This window comes from Monodon monoceros, unplaced genomic scaffold (assembly GCF_005190385.1).
Source record: "Monodon monoceros isolate NGI ecotype Baffin Bay Population unplaced genomic scaffold, NGI_Narwhal_1 Super_Scaffold_1, whole genome shotgun sequence".
NCBI classification, from domain to species: Eukaryota; Metazoa; Chordata; class Mammalia; order Artiodactyla; family Monodontidae; genus Monodon; species Monodon monoceros.
The window spans coordinates 80,940,101-80,955,427 of NW_021703765.1; the positions used below are offsets into that span (position 1 = coordinate 80,940,101).

General features: G+C 44.5%; 1 protein-coding gene across 1 annotated transcript in view; it reads left to right on the forward strand.

Moving 5' to 3' along the window:
• Positions 1 to 15,327, forward strand: part of DNAH10 (dynein axonemal heavy chain 10) — a 149,111-nt gene that overhangs the window by 17,402 nt on the left and 116,382 nt on the right. Inside the window, exons 7-12 of the mRNA XM_029223933.1 lie at positions 1,304 to 1,461; positions 2,170 to 2,400; positions 5,685 to 5,875; positions 7,003 to 7,201; positions 10,717 to 10,911; positions 13,974 to 14,144. Of these exons, the coding sequence (XP_029079766.1) occupies positions 1,304 to 1,461; positions 2,170 to 2,400; positions 5,685 to 5,875; positions 7,003 to 7,201; positions 10,717 to 10,911; positions 13,974 to 14,144 (1,145 nt within the window). The remainder of the gene's footprint in view (positions 1 to 1,303; positions 1,462 to 2,169; positions 2,401 to 5,684; positions 5,876 to 7,002; positions 7,202 to 10,716; positions 10,912 to 13,973; positions 14,145 to 15,327) is intronic.

Consider the following 15,327-nt stretch of genomic DNA (forward strand, 5'->3'; position numbering starts at 1 on the left):
ATTGGAGAAGTGGTGGGGGAATCAAAGAGGACTTCCTGAAGGAGGCAGCATTTGACCTCATCTGAAAGGATGAGCAAGGCATTGGAGTAGGTGGAGTTGGGAAGCAAGGGCATTTTGGGCAGGGAGAATGATGGACCTTTGGCGGTTCTTTTTCCATTCATTTTGCTAAGTACTCTATGAGATTCAGTTTGCTAAGCATTCTGTATTTTCAGTCTGAAGACCTAGCCTTTCAGTATGAAAAATTCTCTTGATAATTTCCTCCACTATTTGTCTTTGTTTTCTCTTGTTAATATTCCTGTTGGATATGTGCTATTGATTCTGTTTCCTGTCTTTTCACTTGCATTTTCCATCTCTTTGTCTGTGTATTCTACTTTCCTGAAGAGTTCCTCAACTTTTACCTTCACAGATTTTGATTAGACTTTTCACATCAGCTATCATCTTTTTAATTTTTAAGACCTCTTATTCTGTGATTGTACCTTTTCCATACATTCCAAACTTCTGTTCTAGTTTGCTGGATACCATGTTGTCTCAAATCTCTGAGACTAATAGTTGGGATTAAAACATTTTTTTTGTCTGTTCTTTACATTCTCTCAATTTCCTCTGGAGTCATTGTTTCTGATTTATTCTTGGACTGTCTGTTTCATGCTGGAGGCTTTCTCGAATATCTGTTGAGCTCTGGTTGTTTGTTCAATTTTTAATTTAATTTAATTTTATTTTATTTGGCTGCATTGGGTCTTAGTTGCAACACGCGGGATCTCCATTGCGGCACACGGGATCTTTCGTTGTGGCGTGTGGGCTCTCTAGTTGTGGTACGCAGGCTCCAGAGCATGCAGGCTCAGTAGTTGCAGCATGTGGGCTCTCTAGTTGTGGCGCACGGGCTGTATAGGGCGCAGGCTCAGTAGTTGCGGCGCGTGGGCTTAGTTGCCCCATGGCATGTGGGATCTTAGTTCCCTGACCAGGGATCAAACCTGCATCGGAGGGTGGATTCTTACCCACTGGACCACCAGGGAAGTCCCTGTTTGTTCAATTTTTAAATTGACATCACTTAGGTTGTAAACTCAGGACCATCTTAAATAGCTAAATCATTTTGATCGAGCTTAACGCTGGAGCAGTGATCTAATTATCTAAAGTGTTTTAGTTACATTCTAATGAAAGAGAATGAGATATAGAAATATTAGGACAGGGAAGTACCAGGCCATATACTGATGTCTGGAGAGACGAGCCAGCTGATTAACTGGAACATACATTGTCTGTAATCATTTTCCCCAAACTAGTGGCTGACTGACCATTTTTATTCTACTAGGTGAGATCAAGTTAGAAATGCCAAGCATCAGTGTAGAGGGAGAGGTGTCTGACCTGGCAGCTGACCCAGAAACCGTGGAAATTTTGGAGCAGTGCGTGATAAACTGGTTGAATCAGATATCAGTAGCTCTTGAGGACCAGATAAAAAAGACGCCTCAGGTAATGTGTGCAATGCTTTTGAAGATCCCTGATCCAGTTCATGTTTGCCATCCCGAGAACGAGCCAGGAGTCTGCGGATCTGAGCGATCTAGCCTCTTTTCTTACTGTTTTGTGACCTCCTTAAAAATATCAAAGTAAACATACCCAAGATGTCATTCTTGGGCTTTCTGATGTTAGTGTGCTAATAGATGACTCTCTGCTGTTGATAAAGATAATACTGTGTATAAAAATAAAAAAAACCAAACCAACCAGGGAACCCAACTCAGCTGGCTTAAATAAGAAAGAGGATTTGTTGGCTCCCATAACTGAAAAGTCTAGAGGCAATTCTGGATTCAGGTATGGTTTGATCATGAGTCTGGCACTCTAGCTGTGTTGCTCTGTTAATTTCTTGGTTCCAAACTCCTCTCTGAGGGGGCTTCCTCCTCAGGCTGGTTTCCTTCATGGTGGCAACTGGTAATAGTTTCTGACCCCACATCCACATACCACCTTGTCCAGAGAAAGACTGAGTGTCTACCATTCCCGACTGGAGTCCTGAGATTTCACTCTGATTGGATCATCCTAGGTCAAGTGCCCACCCCCGAAGTCCTTGTATGGATTAGCCCCTAACTAGAGCATTTGGGAAGAGAGGCGTGGATGCTGGAGGAGCAACCACAGGTGTGGACTCCCCACTAATGATGATGCTATTTGTGTGCTCCTGTCATCTCTCAGGGTAATGGTCCTCTGGCCGAAATTGAATTCTGGCGAGAAAGAAATGCCACCCTAAGTGCACTCCATGAACAAACAAAGCTTCCAGTAGTCAGAAAAGTCTTGGATGTGATCAAGGAATCCAATTCTATGCTTGTGGCAAACCTGCAGCCTGTCTTAACTGAATTGTTCAAGCTCCACATGGAGGCCTCAGACAATGTGCGGTTTCTTTCCACAGTGGAACGTCATTTCAAAGTATGCCGGGTGCACTGCACTTTGGAAAGTCAGCTCTGTAAACTAGATTTCACACGGATTTAACTTCCTTTTGTTTGTTCAGCATTTAAAAAATTGTAGTAAAATATATATAACATGATATTTATTATTCAGCCACTTGTAAGAGTTCAGTAGCGTTAAATACATAACTGGGTACCCCTTATCACTATCTATGTGCAGAACTTTTTCACCATCCCCAACATAAACTCAGCATCCCTTTAAACAACCCCGACTTCCGCCAGCCCTTGGTAACCTCTTTTCTAATTTCTGTCTCTCTGAATTTGCCTGTTCTAGGTATTTCATAGAAATGGAATCATACCATCTTTGCCCTTCTGTGTCTGGTTTATTTCACTCAACATAATGTTTTCAAGATTCATCCATGCTGTAGTTATATGTCAGAATCTCATTGCTTTTTAGGGCTCAATAACATTCCATTGTATGTATACACCACATTTTGTTTGTCCATTCTTCTGTTGATGGACATTTGGGTTATTTCCACCTTTTGGCTATTGTGAATAATGCTGCTATGAATATGGGTATACAGATATTTGTTTGAGTCTGTGCTTTCAGTTCGTTTGGGCATATACCCAAGAGTAGAATTGCTGGGACATCTGGTGATTCTATGTTTAACTGTCTGATAATTCTGTGTTTAACCATTTATGAAGATTCTATGTTTAACTCTTTTCCTCAGTGACTGCACCATTTTACATTCCCACCAGCAGTGCACAAATGTAATTTCCTTTTTCGGGATTCCCCTCGCCTCTGATTTATCATGCACAGTACCATATTCCAAGGCCAGGAGTCGTTACTCTTGTCCCAGTAATGAGACCAGTAAAAGTCCTGTTTGTGTTGCTGAGGGGTTAACATGTGTGTGGTGAAGCGCTGTAGAGGTACAGGCCCAGGTCCCGAGTATCCCACATCTGCATACGTGACCTCTCTGAGCCTGTTTCTTTCTCTGGAAAACTGGGATCATGAGAGAACCTACCTCAAATGGTTGCTGGAAGGTTCAAATGAACTTATGACTGCAAAGCACTTAGCGCATCAAGAGTAGTATCGGGGAAGCAACTGTCCAACAACTGTATGAGTGGTCCACGGATAAGGATCTATGTGGTCCTGTATAAGTGGTACAACAAGTGATCAAATCTGAGGGCTTGAGGTCCAAGTGGAATCTGCCATGGAGTTGATGTTAGTGGCAACATCATCTCCTTCTCTGAGATTTATTTATCGTCTCTGCAAAATGAGTGGCTTGCAGAGATCAGTGAGAGTCAAACTTACATCACTCATGCATCACTTTTGTAATTTTTCCATCCCTCTGTGCATCTGAAACTTACTTTTCTGTAAGTTGACTTTTTAAAAATACGTATTTTATTTATTTACTTATTTTGGCTGTGCCAGGTCTTAGCTGTGGCATGAGAACTCTTAGTTGTGGCATGCATGTGGGATCTAGTTCCCTGACCAGGGATCGAACCTGGGCCCCCTGCATTGGGAGCATGGACTCTCACCCACTGGACCACCAGGGAAGTCCCTCTTTAAGTTGACTTTAAATTTGTACGTGTGTGTGTGTGTGTGTGTAATTTAGCCTCAAACAATCATACCTGTGCAGTCATGGGTTTGATATACCAGTCGTTTCTAATACGCAGTAAAATAAGTATATATATATATATATTTATTTAAAATTTTTTTTCTTGTGTCATTTGACTTTTGATATGGTTTGTGATATTTTAAAATTTTTTTAAAAAAATTAATTTATTTTTGGCTGCATTGGGTCTTCTCTGGTTGCGGTGAGCGGGGGCTACTCTTTGCTGCAGTGCACAGGCCTCTGCCTCTCATTACGGTGGCTTCTCTTCTTGCGGAGCATGGGCTCTAGGCGTGCGGGCTTCAGTAGTTGTGGCACGCGGGCTCAGTAGTTGTGGCTCACAGGCTCTAGAGCGCAAGCTCAGTAGTTGTGGCGCACAGGCCCAGTTGCTCCGAGGCATGTGGGATCTTCCCGGACCAGGGATTGAACCTGGGTCCCCTGCATTGGCAGGCGGATTCCTAACCACTGCGCCACCAGGGTAGTCTCTATATTTTTTAAAAGTTTTGAGTGCTGTCAAAATCATCTCCCTTCCTGCTGGGGGACACATACCCTGGAAAACACTGGCACCTCTAGGTCACCTCTAGAATGCCAGCTTTGATTCATTCAGTGGCACTCTTGCCACTAAATATAGTATAATTATATATGTATATAGTATGTGTATACACACCATACTTCATATACATGTCTGCAAATTGCTTTATTAACTTTAATTGTAAATCTTATCTTTCCATGTCAGCACCTACAGACCTATTTCAAACTTCTTTTGTTTGTTAAACATTTTTTCCCATAATGGGGACTTTTTTAAAATTAAGAAGAATGTCCTACACTGTTGGTGGGAATGTAAGTTGGTGCAGCCACTGTGGAAAACAGTATGGAGGTTCCTCAGAAAACTAAAAATAGAGCTACCGTATGATCCAGCAGTCCCACTCCTGGGCATATATCCAGACAAAACTATAATTCAAAAAGATACATGCACCCCTGTGTTCATAGCAGCACTATTCACAACAGCCAAGGCATGGAAACAACCAAAGTGTCCATCGACAGATGAATGGCTAAAGAAAATGTTGTACATATACACAATGGAGTCCTACTCAGCCATAAAAAGGAATGAAATAATGCCATTTGCAGCAACATGGATGCAACTAGAGATTATCATACTAAGTGAAGTAAATCAGAAAGAGAAAGACAAATGCCACGATATCACTTATATGTGGAATCTAAAATATGACACAAATGAACTTATCTATGAAACAGAAACAAAATCAGGGACATAGAGAACAGATTGGTGGTTGCCAAGCGGGAGAGGGTAAGGGTGGGAGTTTGGGATTAGCAGATGCAAACTGTGTATATACAGAATGGATAAACAACAAGGTCCTACTGTACAGCACAGGGAGTGATATTCAATATCCTGTGATAAACCAGAATGGAAAAGAATATGAAAAAGGATGCAAAAAAAGTTTTTTTTAAGTTGAGAGACCTTAAACAGAAGCCCATTTTTTCCTGAAAGTACTAAAACCCAGAAATACACTTGCGTTTAATTAAAATACCTTTTAAATACAAAAGAAAAGAAAAGAAAGAAAGAAAAAAGAAGAGGGGAATTTCCTGCACACTACTTGCTTTCTTACACTGTTGGCCCCAAGGCGAAGGTGGCTTGCTTTGCTCTCTCTTTTACATGTGCCTCTCCGGTTAGAACATAACGCATGGATCTAGCTTTCACGTTGTCTTGGAAACAATCCCCTCCATGATGAGTGCCCTGAGGATGGTGTGGATCATCTCCCGACACTACAATAAAGACGAGAGGATGATTCCGCTCATGGAGCGCATTGCCTGGGAAATCGCGGAGAGAGTCTGCAAAGTGGTGAATCTTCGGACTTTGTTCAGGTAAGAAGTAAAGGCACTGTGTTTTTCTTAAGATCTTAAACCACTTTATCGAAACATAATTCACACACCATACAAGTCACCTGTTTAAAAAGTACAATTTAATGCTTTTAGTATATTCACAGAGATGTGCATCCATAGCCATCAATGATTTTAGAATATTTTCTTCATCCCAGAAAGAAATCTTGTCCCCTTTAGCCTCACTCCCACCCTCCCCAACCCCCCAGCCCTGGGCAACCACTGATCTACTGTCTGTCTCTGTGAATTTGCCTCTTCTGAACATTCATGCACATGGAATCATACAACACGTGGTCTTTTATGACCGGCCCCTCCCCCTCAGCATCATGTTTTCAAGGTTCATTCATGGTGTAGTTTGCATCGGTGTTTCATTCCTTTTTATGGCCAAATAATACTCCACGGTGTGGATTACTCAGGACCGTCTTCCTTGGTTATCCTTGGAGAGACCGAGGCAGATCGTCCAAGGGGACCTTACTCCTGGACCCCAGACCCCCTCAGGTGGAACAGCCTCTGAGGATCAAATGTGGAAGGAGACACAGATCATTTTTTTACTTTCTTTTTTTTTTTCTGGCCGGGCTGCTCGACATGCAGGATCTTAGTTCCTCAACCAGTGAACGAACCCGTGCCCCCTACAGTGGAAGCATGGAGTCCTAACCACTGGACCACCAGGGAATTCCCTTTTTTTTTTTTTTTTTAACTTTCTTGAAAAACAATCTATATAAGTGAAATAGGTACCAAAATCTCAGCATTATCATTTTACTCCGCTGTTGCTTCCGGCTTAGGACCCAAGTCCACCTGCTCCCCTTCCAGCTCAAACAGAAAGCTTACCAGGCTTTGCACACTGCAGTTTGGGGCAGCTGCATCAAAGGTTAGCCTGGGCCGCGGCTTGGAATCCTGCCTGCAACCCCACCAGTCACATCCCTGCCAGTTTCATCAGAACAGCAGCTCACCCGGGAAGGTTTCTGCAGTGAGACCATGACATCAGAGGGGCTCCGCTCCTTGCTTAGAATTGTCCCCTTAGAAGCCTCCTTCCCCTGGGAAGTGGGGAGCGTGGCTCAGATCCCCTACGGCTCAGACCCTCCTGCCCATCACAGCATCACTTTGCTTCCCAGAGAAAACCGAGCGAGTGCGCAACACAAAACCTTGGAGGCCAGAAACACCCTCAACATGTGGAAAAAGGCCTATTTCGACATCCGGGCCAAGATCGAGGCTTCAGGGAGAGAAGCTCGGTGGGAGTTTGATCGGAAACGGCTGTTCGAGAGAACAGATTACATGGCCACCATCTGCCAGGATCTCTACAACGTCCTGCAGGTGGGGTGGGGGGCTTGGTGGTGGCGTTCTCTTCAATGCATGCAAAGGTGGTTAGAGCTGGGATTTGCCCGATGGAAGGCAGTTTGGCTTTTTCACAGTGGGCCTCTCCGTGTCAGGTGGGAGGCAGAGAGGGTCTGGCCAGGAGAAAAGCCTGCAGAGTAGACAGAATGTGCCGGAATGTCCCAGAGCACACCTGACCTTTGCAGCTCTCCCTTGAGTTTTGTGACAGCCCTCTTTCTCCCCCTGCTTTTGGTTTCCTTTCCTTTTCTTTTCTTTTTTGGCTGCACTGCAAGGCTTGTGGGATCTTAGTTCCCCGACAAGGGATTGAACCCGGGGCCACGGCAGTGAAAGCGCCGGGTCCTAACTACCTGGACTGCCAGGGAATTCCCTTGGTTTTCTTTATCTTTTAATTAAAAAAAAATTGAAATATAGTTGATGTACAATGTTGTATAAGTTACAGGCGTACAGTATAGTGATTCACAGTTTTTAAAGGTTATACTCCATTTATAATTATGAAATATTAGCTATATTCCCCATGTTGTACAATATATCCCTGTAGCTTATTTTTTTTATTATCATTTTTTTTGCGGTACGCGGGCCTCTCACTGTTGTGGCCTCTCCCGTTGTGGAGCAGAGGCCCCGGACGCGCAGGCTCAGCGGCCATGGCTCACGGGTCCAGCCACTCTGCCGCATGTGGGAACTTCCCGGACCGGGGCACGAACCCGTGTCCCCTGCATCGGCAGGCGGACTCTCAATCACTGCGCCACCAGGGAAGCCCCTTGTAGCTTATTTTAAACCTAACAGTTTGTACCTCTTACTCCCCACCTCTAGTAACAGCTAGTTTGTTCTCTGTGAGTCTGTTTCTTTTTTGTGATATAGTCACTAGTTTGTTGTATTTTTTAGGTTCCACATGTAAATGATTATCATGTAGTATTTGTCTTTCTCTGTCTGATTTCATTTAGCAGAATACCCTCCAAGTCCATCCATGTGGCTGCAAATGGCAAAATTTCATTCTTTTTTAGGGCTGAGTAGTATTCCATTGTATATATATGTACCACATCTTCTTTTTTTTTTTTTTTTGCGGTACGCGGGCCTCTCACTGTTGTGGCCTCTCCCGTTGCGGAGCACAGGCTCTGGACACGCAGGCTCAGCGGCCATGGCGTGTGGGATCTTCCCGGACCGCGGCACGAACCCGTGTCCCCTGCATCGGCAGGCGGACTCTCAACCGCTGCGCCACCAGGGAAGCCCCCACATCTTCTTTATCCATTCCTCTGTTGATGGACATTTAGGTTGCTTCCATGTCTTGGTTTTCTTTTGACTCTGGCCACGCCTTCTCAGTGTCTTTTGCAAAATCTTCCCCCTCTGTCTTTGCGTTAAATGTTGAAATTCCTCAAAGGCGATCAGAGACCTTCTCTCCCCTGAAGCCACGCCATCCCTGCCATGGCCACAATGACTGCCCGTCTATCTGCCAGTGCTTCCTGTTGATCTGATCCCACTCTCTTTTGAATGAATGTCCGCAAGGCTTAGTGGCTGATGGGTTCAATTAGCCAGCCCTTGTCTCATGAAGGTCCATCCATTCATTTATTCTCTAAATATTTATCAAGCACTCACAATGTGCCAGGCACTTGTCCTTGCTGCTAGAGAAATGATGAGCAAAGACCAGGGCCAGCTCTGTGATCGCAGTGCCCAGCGCAAACAGAAATGTTGACTCCTTATTCAATAAGCAGGAAAAAAATACTGTTAAAAGTCTTAAAATATAAAACCTTTTCCTTCTGACATGTCTCGCCTTGGCATGGCCTTGTTTGTTGGTTTGTTACGACTGTAGCAAAGTAAAGAAAAGAAAGTAAAAGAAAATTAAACATTTAAATTATTTGCATGAATTTTACGGTTCTTTATATTGTGCAGTGTCAGCTTAACATGCAAAGAGAAGGGCATTTGTCTGGTGTGTGGAATCACTGAAATGACACAGTTTGTATTTTGCAGCTCTTTCTTTTTTTTAAATAAATTTATTTATTTATTTCTGTTTGGCTGTGTTGTGTCTTTGTTGTGGTGCACGTGCTTCTCGTTGCGGTGGCTTCTCTTGTCGCGGAGCACGAGCTCTAGGCGTGTGGGCTTCAGTAGTTGTGGCATGCAGGCTCTAGAGCGCAGGCTCAGTAGTTGTGGCACACAGGCTTAGTTGCTCCGCGGCATGTGGGATCTTCCCGGACCAGGGTTCGAACCCATTGGCAGGCGGATTCTTAACCACTGTGCCACCAGGGAAGTCCCTATTTCGCAGCTCTTAGGTGCAGATGTAAATGCTTCACGTGACTAACTCGGCTGGTTTCATTTCACTTCTTGATGTGTGCAGTTCCACCAGCGTTCTCTGCTTCGGCTCACTGATGGGGAAGGAAGGCTGAGAGGAAAAGGAGTTGTGGGTTTTCCTATCTCCATCATTCCTTCTGTGTCGTCATTTTCAGCGTGAATAGTTGGCCAATGCGGTGAAGTACAGGGGTGAAAAGCAATATGGTAGGTAGGGTTCCTTGGTCGGGTATGTTTCTTAGCCTTTTTTTTTCTGTTGGAAGCGAGCTCTGTTTTGAAAGGAGAAGGTGGCCCCTCTGAGCTGTTGGTGTCCTCCTTTACTCACCGTAGCTGCCACACGCTGACCGGTACTGGCTCTGAGTCTCCCTGAACTCTCGTGCATTGTGGCTCCACCGGGATTCTCTGCTCATGGGACCTCACATGCTGCATGTCAGTGGGGTGTTGTGAACAGCACACACGCAGGTTTCACTTATCGCCTCTGCTCACACATGTGCCCGATTGTCCCCTGAGCCTTCATTTACAAAACACAAGTTCAGAGATAAAATGATTGAGAATTTCAAGATGGTAACAGCAGAGCCTTAAACCCAGCACGTGACCCTCTGGAGCCTGGGGCCCTGTGCGCCTGCCCGGGTCCCGCACCTATGAAGCCAGCCCCATCTGTACGTAGTCTATGGCTCATGCAGCTTACAGTCCAGTAGAAGAGAAACATGGTAGACAATAATCGCACAGATGCATAGCTACAGCTGAGGTGAGTGCTAGGAAAGAAGACTAGAGGGGGCTGTGGAAGTGTGCACAGGGGCATGGCCTGTTCTAAAGGGTCGGACTTGATGAAGGCATATTTAATAATGAGTAGTAGGTATCTGGCATTTCACACTGCAGGTGCAAAGGCCCTGAGACAGAAAGGAACGTGGGATTGAAAGAGGCCTGGGGTGGCTGCGAGGCGGCAGGGGGAGAGCAGTATGGTTGGACATGGAAGCAGTAGGTAGGGGCCTGAGCATGCAGACTTTGTAAGCTCTGTCAGGCCATCTGGAACGGGTCCTTTGTGCAGTGGGCATAGTACCAAAGGGATGAGGCTTTGGTACTCCAAAGGGAGGAGGCTACCTGTGTGACCAGATTCTTGCCCTCAGGTAAACCTAGATATGCAACCCGCTGGTCGTTAGAGCAAAAGCATGAGAAAACCAAGTGGTGACCTCCTCATGTTTTGTTTGATCGGACAGGTCATGGAGGAATTCTACAACATATTTGGTTCAGAGCTAAAAGCAGTGACTGGGGATCCCAAGCGCATCGACAATGTGCTGTGCAGGGTGGACAGCCTGGTCACCCCCATGGAAAGCCTGACCTTTGACCCCTTCAGCATCAAGTGCTCCCAGGACTGGAAATACGTGATGGACGACTTCAAGATCGAAGTCCTGGCAAGTAACACATCCTTCGATTCGATTTTGGAAGTGGATACCATGTTTTCTCCATGTTAAATCTGTTGGGTTATTTAGTTATGTTTAGGGTTTTTGGTTTGTTTTTTTTTTAAATCATAAAAAGGGATACCTGCTTTTTGGTGAAAAATGGAAACAATGCAGAAGAGCATAAGGTAAAAACGAACATTTCTCAGTGTCTTCTGTCCCCACCCCTACTCCCCAGGCGGAATAAGTTTGAAGCGAGCTAGACACCCTAGAATGGCTACCAAGGTGGGTTGGGTGTATAACTGGAGAGGATGTAGAGCGGCTGGGGTGAAGAATGGGACTTAATTTAGTAAGCAGTAGGGAGCCATTGAAGGTTGTTCACCAAGGCAGTGATGTCATCAGACTTATACCAAAGAGGGTTTTTCTGGCTGCAGCGTAGGTGGATCTGAGCTAGGGAAGGAGAGGAGGTGGGGAGGTGGTATAAGAGCTTGTGGCCCTAGGTGTGTGTGAGTCAGGGCCGGTCAGAGAGAATACGACCTCCCTGCATACGGCATGGACAGGATGGCCCACCACGCTCACCTTTTCGGCCTCCTGTGTGGAACACCATCAGTAGCATCCCCATTTTATGTTTCAAGTAAGTGTTTTGATAACCCCGGAGCATCTTTCATATTGTAACTGAAAGTGGGATCCCCTGCTCACTGCGCAAAAGCCGATAAAGAGGCAAGGTTGGTGGAAAGGAAAGTTTGCTTTATTTTGGCTGGCGGCAACCAGGAGTGGGGGTGGACTCCTGTCCAAAGGCCAACTCCCCCCGACTGAGGGTCAGTGGGCAAGAGCTTTTATAGATGGAGGAGGGGGCTACATGCAGAAACAGCACAGTCAGCCCTGGCAGGCAGCTTTTTAAATTTTATGTATTTATTTTTATTTTAAAATTTATTTAAAATTGATTTATTTAATTTTATTTTATTTTTGAGTCTTCGTTGCTGCGCGTGGGCTTTCTCTCGTTGTGGTGAGCGGGGGCTACTCTTTGTTGTGGTGCGTGGGCTTCTCATTGCAGTGGCTTCTCTTGTTGTGGAGCACGGGCTCTAGGCGCGGGGTCTTCAGTAATTGTGGCTCACGGGCTCAGTAGTTGTGGCTCATGGGCTCTAGAGCTCAGGCTCTGTCGTTGTGCCGCACGGGCTTAGTTGCTCCGTGGCATGTGGGATCTTCGCGGACCAGGGCTCAAACCCGTGTCCCCTGCATTGGCAGGCAGATTCCTAAGCATTGCACCAACAGGGAAGCCCTAACACAGTTTTAAATAACTTTTGGTTACATTAATGGTCAGCATTTACTCATTATGTCTATGCAGATATTTTTCACTGCTGAGCCAAGAAGCCCATCATAACCATGCAACCTTTCTTTTCTTTTTTAATGTTTATTTATTTATTTTTATTTTTAAAATTTTTATTTATTTATTTTATTTTTGGCTGTGTTGGGTCTTCGTTGCTGCGCGTGGACTTTCTCTAGTTGCGGTGAGCGGGAGCTCCTCTTCATCGTGGTGCTCAGGCTTCTCACTGCAGTGGCTTCTCTTGTTGCGGAGCACAGGCTCAAGTGCCTGGGCTTCAGTAGTTGTGGCACACGGGCTTAGTTGCTCCTCAGCATGTGGGATCTTCCCGGACCAGGGATCAAACCCATGTCCCCTGCATTGGCAGGTGGATTCTTAACCACTGCGCCACTAGGGAAGTCCCACCATACAACCTTTCTTGTCCAACCCTTCATTTTTCCTGGAGTTAATCATTGCTTTTATTTGCATTTGCTTGGTTAGTTACATATACACCGTTAATTTTTCCTACTGCCCTAACATCTTTTTCACACACCTATCAAGAGTGGGTTCCATCTGCTGAGACATATCAGTGCTATTATTTTTCCAGAGACCTTTCTTCCAGAGCTTGCTGTCTTTCTGCTCCAGTCTAGATTGTTTGCTCCTCAGACCTGTTGTGAAGCAGTTGCCCTAGGACTTCCTATCTTCTCTCATCTATGTTGGATCCTACTTTTTAGAGTTCACAGCTTCCCCTCTCCTTGTTTGCTCTGTTGTTTTGCTGGAGCGCATTTTTTAGTAGCTTCCTGAGAAAGGTTTCATGGGACATGCATTTTTTTTTGAGTCTTGCATGTGTGAATTCTTAGTAGGTATAGAGTTCAAGGTAGAAAATAACTTTTCTTCAGAAATTTGAAGATGTTCTTTATCGGTTTCTAGTTTCCAGTGTTATTAGAAGTCTGATATCACTCTGATTTAATTTTTCTGGAATTAACCTTCCACTCTGCATAGGGTGGGCTGGGGATGGAGATATAGAGTATGTGTACTGAGTGGCCTGGCTGTGTGGGGTGGAGAAGGGATCCTCTGTTTGCCCCTCCCCTTCCTGGTGCCTGGTGCCCTCGAATGCTCAGCCTCCCAGAGGTTTCCATGGGACAAACAGGTGCCCCCCGCCTCCCCCACCCATTGCCAGTGTTAGGTAGTAATTCTCTGCCTTTTGTAAAGTTAGTTACTCTCCTTCCAAAAATTCCTGAACTATCTCCTCTCCCGTTTCTTTGTCTATATGAGTTAATACTTTAAAGATTTCCTTTTCTATCATTTTGAACTAGTGGAGGAGAGAGAGCAGAAAACCAATGCAGCCGGTCTGCCATTTTTTTCTTTTAATATTTATTTATTTAGGTTACGCTGGGTCTTAGTTGCGGCATGGGGGATCTTCACTGCGGCATGCGGACTTCTTAGTTGTGGCATGCATGCTTCTTAGTTGTGGCATGTGAACCCTTAGTTGCGGCATGCAAACTCCTGGCTGTGGCATGCATGCGGAATCCAGTTCCCCGACCCGGGATCGAACCTGGGCCCGCTGCATTGGGAGCACGGAGTCTCACCCACTGGACCACCAGGGAAGTCCCCAGTCTGCCATTTTTAACTAGATCTCAGCTTCCACCAAAGCACAATGGAAATCCTTCTCAAGGCACTGATTTGGTATTTTGTGAGGTAATTTGTTATTTTTGCGGGGTAATTACAGGGTCATAAGGGTTTTTTTCTGGGCTTTTTTTGTTTGTTTGCTTGGCAGGTTATTGAGAAAGAAGCAAAAAATTTTATTGACGAATCTTTTAAGACACTTCGATCAGCTGAAGCAGCATTTGACATGCTTTTAAAATTTAAGCATATTCGTTCACGGGAGGCCATTAATCGACAAATGATGATGAAATTTAATGACATTCTTGCACAGTACTGTAAAGAGGTAACTGAAAAATCTATGGCTGCTGTAGCAGTAAAAATACACTTGGCAAAATGTAAACAGTTGGATCACACTGTTGTCTTTCTCATCTAAATTCAGAGAAACTGTACTTTTCCCAAATAAGCATGTCGTATAACTGAAACGAAGTGGGTTTGTTTGTTTAGTGGAGAAATTCAGTAAGAATTTATGAAGTACAATATTGTATGCCTCACATTGTGATGGACCCTGAGTGAGTTAGTCATAGGAATAATCACAGTAACAACAGTGTAGTAGTCATAGCTACCCATGTGTGAAGGTCACGGGTGTGTTCACATACACATTCCTGTTGTAAGGACCCTTGTTATACAATGGACCCACCCAGATAATCCGGGATAATCTCCTTATTTTAAGGTCAGCTGACTGGCCACCTTAACTCCATCTGCTACCTAATTCCTCTTTGTCAGGAATGGATCAGGACCGTTAATGGGGCAGGTATTGTTTTGCCTCTGACACCTAATTACTCACATAAGAGTGTGAAATACTTATTTTAAAATGCAAGCCCAGACCATATGATCCAGCAATCCCATTTTGTGTATATACCCAAAAGAATTGAAAGCAGAGTCTCGAAGAGATATTTGAATATCAATGTTCGTAGCAGCACTATTCACAACGGCAAAAAGCTGGAAATCACCCAAGGGTCCATTGATAGATGAATGGATAAACAAAATGTGGTCTATCCCTACAATGGAATATTATACAGCTTTAAAAAGGAAGGAAATTCTGCCATATGCTACACCATGGATGAACCTTGAGGGCTTTGTGTTAATTGAAATAAGCCAATCATAAAAAGACAAATACTCTATGATTCTACTTATATGAGGTACTTAGAGCAAAGTCATAGAGACAGAAAGTAGAAAGGTTGTTCCTAGGGGCTGAGGGAGGGAGAAATGGGGAGTTACTGTGTTTAATGTGTACCCAGAGTTTCAGGTTTACAAGATGAAAGGAGTTGTGGAGATGGATGATGGTGCTGGGTGCACAACACATGAATGTAGTTAATTCCACTGAAATGTACACTGAAAAATGGTTAGGATGGTAAATTTTATGTCATGCTTATTGTACCACAATTTAAAAAATATTACATGATAGATAATTATAAAACCTCAGTGGCACGTGCACATACACACACACACACACACACACACACACA